Source organism: Gracilinanus agilis, chromosome 4, assembly GCF_016433145.1.
Source record: "Gracilinanus agilis isolate LMUSP501 chromosome 4, AgileGrace, whole genome shotgun sequence".
Classification (NCBI taxonomy): domain Eukaryota; kingdom Metazoa; phylum Chordata; class Mammalia; order Didelphimorphia; family Didelphidae; genus Gracilinanus; species Gracilinanus agilis.
Genome location: NC_058133.1, coordinates 452,299,434 through 452,313,904, shown reverse-complemented (window position 1 = coordinate 452,313,904; position 14,471 = coordinate 452,299,434). Strand labels below are relative to the sequence as shown.

The following is a 14,471-nucleotide window of genomic DNA, read 5'->3' as shown; positions in this document are numbered from 1 at the left end:
GGTGAGTGTCTCACCATTACAAGGGGAAAATCTATCCCCTTACCATTTCATAGCAGAGTTTTACATACATTATTCAATAGTAGTGTTAACTATAGCAGTTGGCCAAAAGAGAAAATCAATGTGTCACAGGAAGAAACCACTTTGGAAACAATCAGGTATATAGAGTTAGAAAAAATGGTTAACAACCAGTTGTTTTCAAAATAACCAGGTGTGAATTGAATGCATATAGTCATAGCCATTTGAATCCAATTTTTTTATACTGTGATGGTAATAGCTGAAGGAGTGCTGGATTTTAGTGTAGCCCACATAACCGCTGGGAACTTTATCCTAACTCATAGTCCCACTAATGCCACTGGCTTAAGCCCTTACTAGTGTAGAAATCTGTTGAGTGATTTAGTTATCCAGCCTTAAGCAGCTTTTAGAAGGGGGACATTTACTAAGACAATATGATAAGAACCTGAAATGCTTATATTCCGGGGGAAAGTGGGCTCAAGCTTAAAGGGCATGTGTGGCAAAGAGGGAACTCACAGCTCCTGGTTGCCACTGTTTTTAATACTATTTTCCCCCCTCCCATTTGCGGGATTTTTAAGAAATTCCTCCTTATACATGATGTATCTAAATCCCCTTGGTTATTGGCCACATCTATACTACTGCAGACATGCCTACAAGCTGACCTGGGAATGTCATTTAGAAAACTGAAGTTAATATGGTAAATACAACATCCTTCAGACTCTTTAGAGCTGAAAGATCCTTCAATGACCAAAAAGTGGAGGCAAGGAGAAGACCTAGCCAAAGCCAAAGCTTTTCCTTCTCCTCCTTCCTTCGATAAGTCTATTATCAAGTATTTCAAGCCAGAATTTTATACTCACTCTAGTTTCTGGAATTCAATTTTTCCTGATGTTTGGTGCTTTTATATAGGACCCAGAGGGTCTAAAGAATTGTTCCAGTCCACTTTAAAAGACCTCTAGTTTGTTATCATTTAGAGTTTTTCAAAGATTTTTTTTCCTCTTAGTCTTAACACCCTGGTTTTGTCTTAATGCTTGATTAATTAAGAAGTATTCCCACCTAATTAAAGTCTATACAAAATTTAAAATGGAACTTCAAACCCATTCCTTTATCAGGATCATAGCTTTAATGTTGGAAGAAATTTTAGAAATCAAATTATCCAACACCTAATTTTACATGAGTAAACTGAGACTTAAAGAAGTTAAGGGACTTTCACTTGGTCAAGTAAGTTATATCAGGAGTGGAATTTGAAACCAAGTCCTCTGCTTGCAAAGACAGTGATTTTTTTTTTTTTGGACAGTGTTTCTATTAAATACAAAGGAATCTGAGTACAGTAGTATGTAGAGGGGTAGCCTTGGTTTCAGGAAGATGGGATCAGATTGCATCTCTCTAGTCTAAAGTGGGACAGTGGACAAGTCACTTAACTTCCAAGTACTCCATGCAGTTCTCTGGGCCTTCAAACAAGTTTCAGACCTATCAGTAGGAACTATTCATAGTAATAAAAAAAAACAGAAGACTAGGGAAAAATAAACAAACTAAACAAACAAAAAATTCAAGCCAAAAGCAATTTCTCAGATAAGTTAAGGCATTTAAAATATTGGCCTTTTAAAGAAAGCATATTATTTCTCCAGAATATCAATATTTACTGAATTCACTGTATTGCTTTTTTATTTTTAATACTTTGTTATTCTGAACTTGATAACCATAATAGTTCCATACACAGGATAGAAAAATAGGATTGTTCATAAAACTATGAATCTCATTTTATGCATATATAACATATGGATATTTAAGTTTATTTTAAATTCTACACATTAGTTTCAAGCTTTTCTTCAAGCATTTCAAGCAAGTGATTGTTTATGTTTCTCTATAACTCTTTGTGTTCACCATGTATTTTATTTATTTTATTTTTTTAAATGCTTATCTTTTATCTTAGAATCAATGCCGTGTATTGGTTCTAGACAGAAGAGTGGTAAGGGCTAGGCTAAAGGGGTCAAGGTCACACAGCTAGGAAGTGTCTTAAGGCCAAATGTCTATATATTTTTAAAAAGAAATTCACTAGGATTATCTTCTTTTTGGGATGGGGGTATGGAATTGATATCATTATACCCCATATCTCCTCTCCCCCTCTCATGGTTTTTTTTTTTCTCATGAACAGAATGATATAAAACTTCCCTTTTAATAAAGTGTAATTAAATGAAACAAAACAACACATTGGATTGGCCAAATACATTGACTATGATGGAAAATGTATAAATCATTCTACATTTCTAGTTTGTTACCTCTCTGTAGAAATATGGCTAGCATGCTTAATCAACAGAAATCACTTCTGAGTGCTATTTTCTGATTGGCCTTTTTATCTGTTCTAAGAATTGACTTATGTAGGCATTGATAATTAAAGCAGGACTTTGATTAAATCACTTTTTTAGTTAAAGATACATGAAGTGGCTAAGCATGTATTGTGGTAGAACAATTTCTTAAATCTATGAGCTATTGTTAACATTAGAACTATCTAATGTACTTGATTTATTGAAGAGAAGGAAGGAATGGAAACCAAAGAGCATGTTAGGTATGTGTAGCCTTAAGATTAAAATGCTTTGGTTTGAACAGCCATGATATATAATTCAAAGAAATCCTATAATATTTGTTAAATTTTCATCTGAAGCCACCACCAAATCACTTTCATTGACATGGTAGAAATGTGATTTGCCATGTTTTCTGTCAAATTTATGATAAGGCTATTAACTGCATTTCACAGAGAGGAATCTTTTCAGTGGACTCATGTGGAGCTGTCAAGAAAGTACAACAAAGAATGTGTAATTTTATTTTCTTTAAACTTATTTACTACTGGAAGTCTTTGAATAATGCCCGTTGGGGGGGTTTTCCTTTGTTACCCACAGTTCATCTTGGGGGAAGTGTGCTTTATTTTGGGAGGCTAGTGTCAATGACAGAATAGGCTAGAGGTTTAAGTGGACAAGAATAGCCTTTAAATTTACATTTGACAGAAAATACTTTTACAAGGACTCTTTTTTCTTTTTCTAAAGAAATTGTAAGAGTCAAGAGTTCCCTTTGGAAAATCCAAAATAGATTCTTCTATAGAGTTCCCATTTGCTTAGGGGCAATAAGTTAAGGGTTACATTGGCAGACAGAGGTCCTATACCATAGGTATTAATCAATACTTAATTCAAAAAGTATTTATTAAACACTTATTATATAGGACATCCCTGATTTGCATTAGAAACAGCTGGTTATAGTTGAAAGAAGAGCAGAATAGGAGTCAAGTACTTTGGGTTAGAGTCCTGGCACGGACATTTCCAAGCTGTCTGAACATGGGCAAGTTTCTTAGCTTGCATGAGTCTCAGTTTCCTCATCTATCACCTGGAGGCAATAACATTCAAATTACCTATTTCACAGGACTGTTGTGAGGAAAAATGCTTTGGAAAGTACTTTATATATGTGAGTTATTATTGTATCCTTAGGTAATTCTGAGGGTTGCTGGCATGTATATTTGGACAGGAAGGAAACTGACCCACCTGCTAAAGTCTATGCACACATGAATTCTGCTTTTCTCTGAAATAGCTTTATAGAAAGCTAAAATGGAGATAAGTTGGGAGCTTTCCAAAGGTCTAGACTGTACAAAAAACAAGGTTCTGGCTAGCAAAGAAAGGCGATATCCTTGAGGCAGCAAGACGACAGAATAGATAGAGTTCTGGGCCCAGAGTCAAAAAGACCTGAATTCAAATAACCTCTATACTTACTAGCTGTATAGACAAGTCACTTAAACTCTGTCTACTTCAGTTTCTTTAACTATAAAATTGTAATAACAGTGCCACTACCACCTCTTCTAGGGTAGCCAGGAGACCAAGAGATAATAAAATGCATGGCACAGTTTCTGAAATGTAGCAGACAATTAACAAATGGTTTCTTTTCATTTCTTCCAAACCATTTCTATGATTCTGAAAAGAGCAAAAAAAAGTTAATTACTTTATAACAATCAATACGTTTTAACCAGAAAACATCTACCTTGTGAGAATAGAATTTCAGCACAATGCACCCATCCTTTACTAAGAAAAGGTTCTGCTTTTGACACGAATTACAGTAGATGGCCACTGAGGTTCTTTCCAACTTTCAAATTTTGATTCCAATTTTTTTCCCTAGTTACTTCAGTCTTCACTGATCTCACAGTCTTTTTTCTTATTAATTAGTCCCCAAGTTTGCTATTGTTATCAAAGGAAACCATGTTTTTGGGGGCATGGGGGTTGAGTTAGTCTCTAGTGAGCCAGTCGATTTCTTAAAAACTCATGAATAAAAGTTAGTTTTTCTCCAGGGCTGAACTCACCAATAGGCCACTCATTTGTGCCAGGCAATCTGCCCACTGCTTGGCAATGATCATTGCATTTAATTCTTCAAATGAGAAAATATCCCTCTTAAGTCTTTGATATGAAAATTGGAAGCTAAGGGGGAAAAATCTATTTTAAAAGTACAACTTGGAATCAAAATCATATTCATTGTAAATGTTTTCTTGGCAATTTACTTGTCATAAATGTCTATTGTACTGACAAACTCTACAGGGAACAGTCTATGTTTATTCTGCATGTACTTATGAATTTGTAAAGAGGCACAATGACAATAAAGGTAGAAATATTATGACTTGCAACTTCCCAGATTTTAAAATTTGTTTTGGTTCAAATGAAGCTTTCCAAGGTCTGAGCTAAATCTAATCTTTAGCAAATGAAATATATATTCAAATACATATGTATATATGAACATATTTATACATGCATATATATTTAAAATTCAAATTGTATTAAAATTATTCAACTGCCCAAAGATTTTAAGATCAGTAACAACTGTTACATATAATGAAATGCTACCTTTCTAGGTGAGTCAATATAGAAAGAGGAAATTGGAATGGGCATATTTGAGATAAGGAAAATGCTTTTTAGAAAGAACACATAACAAGATAAAGGCAGAAGTTTAAATAGGGGTGTGTATGTGTGCACCTGCACACGTACATACACACACACACACACACACTCACACACACTCTGAGGTAGGGGACAGAGAAGAGGAATACAGAGACAATGGGAGGAAAAGTAATTGAGAGGGAATCTCAGATGGAAGGCACTGGAAGTAGGGGAGGAATGAGTATTGTGGAATTGTATTGAAGGTGGGATTTGAACTGAATGTTCAATGGAAAACCAGAGAAGTCAGGTGGTGGATGATAGAGGGCAGACATTCCAGAAATAGGAGACAATCAGTGAAAAGTACCAATGTTTTATGCAAGAGTGAAGTGTAAGAAGACTGGTAAGTTCAGAAATGGCAAGTTACTGAAACCAATAGGAAATGAAAGTTTTTAAGAAATGGATAAAAAAAAACAGAACTTAACCTGGAGATTGGAGGCTTAAATACAAAGTGTAAAGGACTTATTTAGAGAGGAGTCAGAAATGGAACTAAACAACAAAGTTAGGGAGAAAATATCTCAGATGGAACAAATATATATAGTGTATATATGAATAAATAATAAATACATGAAAAATTCCATGGTAAAGGAGATACAATTGTTAAGAGCATTGAATGATTGATATATATGTTCTATGTATTTTGTTTACTGTTTGTTGATTACAAATTTATTTTAAAAGCATTAGATTATTATATTTTGACAGTTCTCTATAAATTTTAAATATGAAACCTCTATTCAAGAAATTGTCTATAAAATTTTCCCAACTCACTGATTTACTTCAAATATTATTTATATTAGTTTTATTTTTACAAACCCTTTTCAAATTAATGTATTTAAAATTATCCATTTTATACAAGACGTGTGTATGTCCACTTACAGAGTAAAATACTAATAAAAAATAAGACAGTTATATATTTATATATGTATATGCAAATATATATATATATTTGTCAAGCAATGCCTTTTTCAATAGAAGAGGGGAGGAAGGAAAAGAGAAATAAAAATAATTTGATTCAATAGAACAAAACACTTCAATATAGACTTTTTTTTTTTTTTTTTTGTATTTTAAACCCTTAACTTCTGTGTATTGACTGATAGGTGGAAGAGTGGTAAGGGTAGGCAATGGGGGTCAAGTGACTTGCCCAGGGTCACACAGCTGGGAAGTGTCTGAGGCCGGATTTGAACCTAGGACCTCCCGTCTCTAGGCCCGACTCTCACTCCACTGAGCTACCCAGCTGCCCCCTTTCAATATAGACTTTTACAAGAAAGCACTTCCCATCAATATATCAAAATCAAGATTCTTTGGAAGATATAACAATAGAAATAATCCTATGCAATAACTTCTAATCAATCAGTAAGCAAATATTAAGCCCTTAGAATGTGCAGTGCACAAACTAAGTACATGTTAATGACTGGGGATACGAATACAAGCAGTAAGAAAGTCAGTCCATGCCCTCAAGGAGCTTCTATTCCAATGGTAGAAGACAACATATAATATGAAGCTGAAAAGAATAAGAAGAGAGAAAAAGATGAAGTGGGGGAGAAGAGGGTAGAGAAAGTTCATAGCCAAGGGTTATGAATGCAGCCTAGAAGGAAAAGTAGAAATGGTTGGTCTGATTCTCTGATAATAAATAAATAAATACATACACACATAAATAAATAAATAAATGAATGAATGAATGAATGAATGAATAAATAAATAAATGAATGAATGAATGAATGAATGAATAAATAAGAGAATAAAATAAGCAGATATAACCTCTCCAAGGGTATTTATCTGTGTTGAAGGAGATCCAGTACAGAGTTTAGTCTGAGGAAGGATCATAGATGATGAGATCCTTCAAGAGCTTGGTTTTTTGGATAACACTTTGCTGACTGCATTATCCACAGGGCAATGCAAAGTTTCCAAGAAGTCTGTATTCATTTACATGAATTTGATCTCTGCCCAACCCCACAAAAAAGGACAAATGAATGAACAATGTCTACTGAGCAACAGACATGCAGACAGAAGAATGTAGAGATTCAGAATAGTAGACATTCAGAGCAGAATAATATCTACTATTCATGCATTTGGATAAATATTCTATAGATTTAATTATACACTATGTATATGTGGCACAGACAACACAGATGGAAAGTGATCTGGGTCCAGAAGAGAGGCAGTGAGGTGGCACAGTCAGATAAGTACTGGTTCTGTCTGGAATCAAGAACACAGGATCCTGGGCAATTCACTTAACCGATGAGTGCTTCATTTTACTGAACTGTAAAATAGAGATAACAATTAGCAGGGTTGTTGTGCTGATCAAATGAGATATGTGTCAAGTGCCTGGTATTATAGTGCCTGGCACATAGTCCTCCTAATCTTTGTTCCTTCCCACCACTGAATTGGAGAGCAGCTCCAAACTGATATCACAGACCTATTTGAATGCTATTGCATCAAGTGACCAATCTGCCTCATTTGTTCAGATTTTAATTGATTCTTTAGATATTTCTAGAAGTCCAAGGTTCCCTGTGGGTCTGATGTCCTAGGATATGATGTACTTCTTTCTATAAAAGAAGTTCAGATCCAAAGGAACTTCGATCAAGGATTTAAAAGCAATGCTTGTTTTTAGTAGCAAGCATTGATTTAAAAACTCTCTGAAATAGTCCATGTCATGTCTCATATATTCTACATCATTAATTTTATCATGGCTTTGGATTCCAGTTATTTATAGATGATTCTACGTTATTTCTTGGCTACCTTATAGGTCAGAAAGTCACCAAAGACTATTATCAAGATTGCTGTCTTCATAGAGACTACATCTGTAATTTCATTGGTATATGGAATTCCAAGAGGAGGGAGATCTCTCTGCTGATTTAATTAAGCATGTTCTTTGCAACTTGCAATCTTAGAGTTGCCTAGAATATAGATTGAGTAACTTTCCCAGGATTACATATCCAATATTTGTGAGAAGAGAGATTTGATGCCAGTTCTCAATGTACTATTCAACAGACCCTATTAGTCTCAGGTTTTCAATGGAACTGACAAAAATGCTGTGAGGATGCTAGAATATCAGACTACTGGAACTAAATTTACTAGAACTGAGTCAATTGATCACCATTTATTGAGCCCATAATTTGTACTGAGTACTGTATTAAGGGTAAAGAATACAAAATAAAAAATGAAAACAGTCCATGCCTTTGAGTAGAAAAACACTAATAACAAGAAAAGTGGACATAAAAAAACAACTATGTGTTTTCACCATTTATCAATCAAATTGGCAAAGATTGAAAAATATGGGCATAATCACTGTATGAAAGGTAATGTAAATAGAGCCATACTAATGCATTTTTGGTGAAACTGTGAATTTTACCAACCATTTTTGAAAGAAATCATAAATTATAAATGACTACAATGTTCATGCTTTTTGATGCAGATTCCAATGTTAGTCATATGCTTTAAAGAAATCAAGGACCAAAAATATCCCTATATATACAACAAAATATTCATTATATTTTTTCAGTAACAAAAATATTGAAAACAAAGTATATTTCCATCATTTGTGGAATAGATTAAAAAATTGTGGTACTTGAACAAAGAATCATTCTGTGGTATAAGAAATGAAAATGATGAATACAGAGAAGCATTAGAAGATATATATATATATAAATGTGATATATTTATATATTTATTGTGATATTTTTATAATATTTGTGATATATACATATTTATATATAAATATTTGTGATATATATTTATATATAAATATTTGTGATAAATATGTGATATTTATATATACAACTCAAACTAGATTCCCATGAACATCATAAACATGTTGATATTGAACTCATTTTCTTCCCAAACTACTCTCCCCTGATCCTAACTTCCCTATTTCTATCAAGGATACCACTGTGATTTTCCCAGATATACAGGTTAGCAACCTTAAGGTCATCTTAAACTCCTCACTCTTTCACCCCACCTCATATACAATCAGTTGTCATGTCTTACAATTTCTGTCTTTCTCACATCATTTATCTATGTTCCCTTCTCTTCTCTGACACCCTCCTGCAAGGTCTTACCATCTTCTAACTGAGCTAATGTGATGATCGACTACTTGGTCTCCCTGCTTCAAATCTCTCTCCTAGTTTAATTCATCTTCCACTTAGCTTTCAAACTTATCTTCCCAAAACATTCATCTAACCACATCACTTCTCTGTTCAATACATTTGAATGGATTCTTATTGCTGTCAGGCTGGCTGATGAGGGTTTGACTCAAGAGAAAAATGAGACCAGACTAGGGTGATACAGCAGGGTTTATTGAAGCAGCAAGGGGGCCCAATGCCAAGAGGATTAGCAAAAGGGTCCCAAGGGATAGCCTAATGCCAACAGTTAGTGAGGCAGTCCCCTGGGGGGACAATATTGGGGAGAATCAGTGGGGCTGGGGGGTGCTGATGCCAGTAGATGGCTATGGAGTCCCAACTGAGTGGGGGAAGATATAGGGTCTTATAGGTTTGGGGAAGGAAAGGGGTGTAAAGAACAAGGCAACTTGGATTCATCTCATTGGTTGTCTCTGGGGAAGTTGAACTAACTTAATTGGATGTCCCTGAAAGGGCTGGGGAGGCCAGTCTCTGGGGTAAGGGGCTAGTTCTCAGGCCTGATGGTCAGCCATGCAAGACAGGATGAGAAACAAAGTCTTGGTGTTCTTCCAGGTGTTTCTGGGGTAGGTAGATGTGGGGGGGCAGTGTGGGGGTCTTTATGTTTCCATAGTCTTTATTGCCTATGAGAACAAATACAAAATCCTTTAAATTCAAAGCCCTTCAAAATCTAGCAAATTCCTCTCTTTATAATACTTTCTATTACAGAGATTGTCATTGGCCTTATTCTTCACAGTAGACATTTTATTGGCTGTTCCTTCTCCACAGAATATTCTCCTTCATCTCTTCCTTTTAGATTACCTGGCTTCTTTTACTTCTCATGTAAAGTCTCTATGTATGATGTATAGCATGTGAAGGGAGTACTAGCACCTCTTGAAGGAGGGTTTTCTGAGCTCTTTTGAGACCTGCTCCTCTACCTTTGCCATCTGCCTATCATCAGTCTCTCACCCCTGGGTCCAAGAAGCTACATCATACTCTGCTGCCACACTCCAGAAAACAACAACAACAAAAAAAAAACTCCATTTCAATCAAAGGGCTAAATCAGGCTGAGGGTAATAGACAGGCCTAAACCTGTCCCTGAATTAGGGGAATATCTATCCCAAGCACACAAAGACTTTCTCTGGAAGAACAGGAAGATGAGAAAAGGCAATTTGTTCCAAGGTCCATGCAAGTGGGTAAAGCATGCTCTGAGGAGGACCTTGAGCTTGGTCAGGCACTGAAGACACCAAGGTCATCTCTTTTATCCTGGGACATCACTAGTCATCCTGACTTTTGCCTTGCCACTGAATTTAACCGACTCCGCAAGAATGTGACTGAGTACTTGACACAATTCTGATTCACTTAAATCCAATTCATGCCCAAGTCTTCACCATGTGATATCACTGGACCTCTTCAAAAACAAAGGATGCACAACAACAAAGTTTCAACTTTTGCAAGAAATCTCTCTTGATCCTCCTTAATTTCTGTGCTGTGCCTTTGGGATTATCTCTTATTTTCCTTTATATATCTTGTCTGTACATTATTTGCATGTGGTCTCCCCTATTCAACTGTGAGCTCCTTGAGAATATTTTCTTTTTTTCTTTTTGTATTCCCAGTGCTTTGCACAGTACCTCTCAGATAACAGGCATTAAATAAATGCTGGTTGCCTATCTTAAGAGTATTTTTTTCTTTGAGATCAGCCAGCACAAAGAATTTTATTGCAATAATAAAACTTGAAACTTGTATGTGGTGGAGGGAGAGTGTTGGCAATTTCTCTTACAAAATCACTGCTTAGGAGATCAAAAGGGGGATAGGAGTGGGAGAGAAGAAAGATGAGGGTAGAGGATGGAGTATTAGCAGCAGAGAAGTTAAACATCAAAAACACGAAATGTTGAGGCTGTGATGACCAGAATCAGTTTTGGATTTTGGCTTTTTTATAGAGAACACTCAAAGATTTATTTTGAGGATGACTGGGCTTCCATTGTGCCATTTTTTTCTATAAATAGCACCTTTAATTTAACAATCAATTCAAGTTCTTGTAATTTAGGTAGTAGTAGATTTTAAGTCCTCCAAATTCATTACAAAATCATAAGATGGAAAAAATTCAGGCATCAATAAAGCAGGTATGTATTGACCCTATAGACACTAAGGGACATTAAAAGCTTCTGTATTCAAAAGGCAGATACTTTGTAAAGAAAGGGGAAAATGGGGAGTTGGATTGTTGAAGCAGCTTCTCCTTCCCCACCTTTGTTTTGGATAGGTTGACTGATGGCTCCAAGAAACTCATTCAAAATGGAGAATATGTCAGCCTTTGATAGCTCTTCAATCTGCTATGACTTTACAGAAGCAGCAAAACTACTTTTTTACACAAATTTCATACCCCCAGAAAGAGACAAAGATTTTTTCTGTCCACACAATTCTTATTCTAAGATTAACCAATCTGTGTGCTTTTAATTCTTGACCATACATATAATCTTAGGTTCAAAAGGAGTTCAGTTTAAATCTAGATCTCCAAAAGAAAAAGGCTTGTGACCTGACAAATTGAGGTTCACTGGTGTGTATAGATAAACCATATGTACAAGGAAGGAAGAGTTGAAAGAAATGCCAAATAACACATTCAATCAGTGCATAAATTTATACAGTGAATATGGTAAAACATCAAAGAAAAGCTCCATAAAAAAAATCTTGTGCTTCTTGAAGCCGAAACTCTAGACTCCTCCTTCTGTCCAATTCAAGAAATCTGGCTCTAAGGAAAGAAACGACTCCTGTCATTCCAATTTTATGAGTTCCACATCAAAGATGAGAGTAGCATTTGGTGGAATAGTACCTGGGTGACCAGTGGGACCATAGGCATAGTCTGGAGAGATGGTCATTTTCGCTCTCTGGCCCACACTCATCTGGGCGACTCCTTCTTCCCAGCCTCGGATCACCTCCTGCTTGCCCATCACAAACTTGAAGGGTTTATTTCTGTCACGGGAGGAATCAAACTTTTCGCCATCTTCAAAGATCCCCGTGTAGTGCACCACGCAGGTCTGGCCTCGCTTGGGGTAAGTGCGGCGGTCTCCAGGGTAGATGGTCTCCACCTCCACTCCCATCCTGGCCGACTTTTGGCTGGTCAGGGGCTTGTTGCTCCACAGGACACCAGCACAAGGAAGGAGATGGGCGGGTCTAACGGCAAACGCCACCTTCAGGGCTGCTCCCATACGGTAGGGGGTAGACTGGCACGAGCACCTACCCAGGTGACTCTTCTCCATCCCTCGCGCTGCAACCGTTCCAGCACACTCCCGTGTGTGCGTGTGTATCCCTGCCCTGCTACGAGAGTATTTCCTTCAGACTTTTGCAGATGGCGGGACAAAGACAAATGTGAAGGAGACAGGAATATAAACGGGCACAGATATGTCTTGATGGTACTCTCTCCCCCTGTAGTGCACAAAGAAACTTGAAACTCATCAGAAATGCGTAAAATAAGCACCCAAATTTTCCCTTTGACACAGGACTCCTATACCACCTAATTTTCCAAACTCTTTCTTTAAAACCCTAAATTGTACAAATTATGTCATGTAGATGTCTCGTGTCATCTTCAGAGTTTGTTCCAAAAGCAGTGCCTTTATTCATATTGGTCAGTATAAAGGTTGACCCACATACCATTAGATTGTGAAGTCCTTGTCTTTCCTTTTTACCTTTTTTATCCCTAACACTTAGCATGTAGTAAAATTTTAATAAAAATGCTTACTGTTTGTCTGACTGATTGACTGTTATTGTGCTGAGCATCATATACCTTAGGGCTTCTTGATCCATGAACTTTCAAGGAATCTACACTAAATTCCCTTGTATCAAAATTGCGATCTAATGACAAGGGATCTAGCATATAAATCCTGTGCTAAATTAATCTCATTTTTATTAAACAAATCAAGAAATGGGCTACATTTTTACTCTACCCACAAAATCACAAAGAATTGGTAGCAAATGCTATTCCACTTACATTTCCCACTGTTATGATACTAGAGAAGAAACAGAATCAGGTGTTCTTGCTGTGATGTTGTTACAGAGAAATGAGCAATTATCATTTCTCTCCAGTAGCTTTCTGTGAAACAATAATTGCTTATTATACTCTACAAATAAGACAGTGATCCTAATGAATGAATGGGAAGTTGGGTGGGAAAACTTTATTACTCTAAACTCAGTTTTGTTTTGTTTTCCCAACTATCTTCCATTGGGAAATATGACCATCCCTCAATAGATTTGGACTTGATTTTAGATAATTATTTTAATTATTAATTCATAAACATAAATAATGTTCTCTTTCTGTAGATTGTCTTCAGGATTGTTTAGAAGCAAACAAACAAACAAACAAATAAATAAATGAAGGATGCTTCCAATAAGTTTCTAGTCAATGTTTCTATTTATTTCAGTTCTTAATTAAGGGGCATAAAGAAAGGGCATTAGAGGAATGTATGTATTCTTTGCCTTAAATACATAGAAATCATTGGTTCTCTTTGTATGATGCTTTCTAAGAAGTCTGAGCTTCTAAAAATTCCCACAATGAATAGAATACTGCTTTTCCCCATTGTAATCCCTTAATTATCTCTCTTCTATACTTCATCTGATAACAGCATATGGTACACAACACTTTCTGACAAGTGACTCACAGTCTATGTCAAGCATCATTCATCAACCTTTAAATTGCTCAACATGAATGGAGGGACTCCTTTTGGAATAAACTTTGCATTATTCAATTTGGTTTTTCTTAAGTCTAAGATTGTCTTATTCTCTTACTCAGAATATTAAGTAATTTCTCCAGTTGGGTAAAAAAAGTCCATTTAAAAATACTTGATGTTAGCATTTTAGTATATATCACACCACAAGAAAAATTTAAAAACCCAACCTTTCTTTTTCAGATATCACTTAGAAAAACTTCTATAACTTACAGATTCTGTTCCTATTTTTTAACTTGAACATTTGTTCTCCATTAAAATTTTTAAATGTCTTCATACATGAAACATACAAGGAGATGAAATCAGAGTTTATCTTTCCCAGAATCCCAATATTCAGATGACATGCAGAGGGTTTGAAGTTCCAATATATGATGCTAGAGGATCTTGCTCAGTCCTGCTTACTTCCAGCTGCCAGTGGGCTTTTTCTTAAGCAGTGAGAAGAAGCAAAGAAAGGAAGTGAAGAAATGAGAAGACTGTTTCTCTCATCTCCAATGTGGATAGACAGGAATGTCATCCCCTCATGAGAAAGAACAACAGGTCTCAAGGGTGCTGTCCTAAAGAAACAGGATAGAAGGTTATAATATATTTTGTTCAGGAAAGCAAGCACTCACAATATGAAGAACATGAGAGCCTGCCTCTTTATCCCATATATCATTGGTAGATTCCTCTTTCAG

The 14,471-nt window shown here is 35.9% G+C and overlaps 1 protein-coding gene across 1 annotated transcript; it reads right to left on the bottom strand.

Annotated features, from left to right (window-relative positions):
* Positions 1-11,850: 11,850 nt before the first annotated feature.
* LOC123247099 (peptidyl-prolyl cis-trans isomerase FKBP1A-like) lies at positions 11,851-12,180 on the bottom strand. The gene has a single exon (XM_044675900.1). It carries the CDS (start codon positions 12,175-12,177, stop codon positions 11,851-11,853), a length of 327 nt encoding a protein of 108 aa, XP_044531835.1. The 5' UTR covers positions 12,178-12,180.
* Between the last annotated feature and the right edge of the window lie 2,291 nt (positions 12,181-14,471).

Excerpts from the sequence above, each read along its gene's own strand:
- LOC123247099 (XM_044675900.1), bottom strand. The coding sequence starts at position 12,177 with ATGGGAGTGGAGGTGGAGACCATCTACCCTGGAGACCGCCGCACTTAC.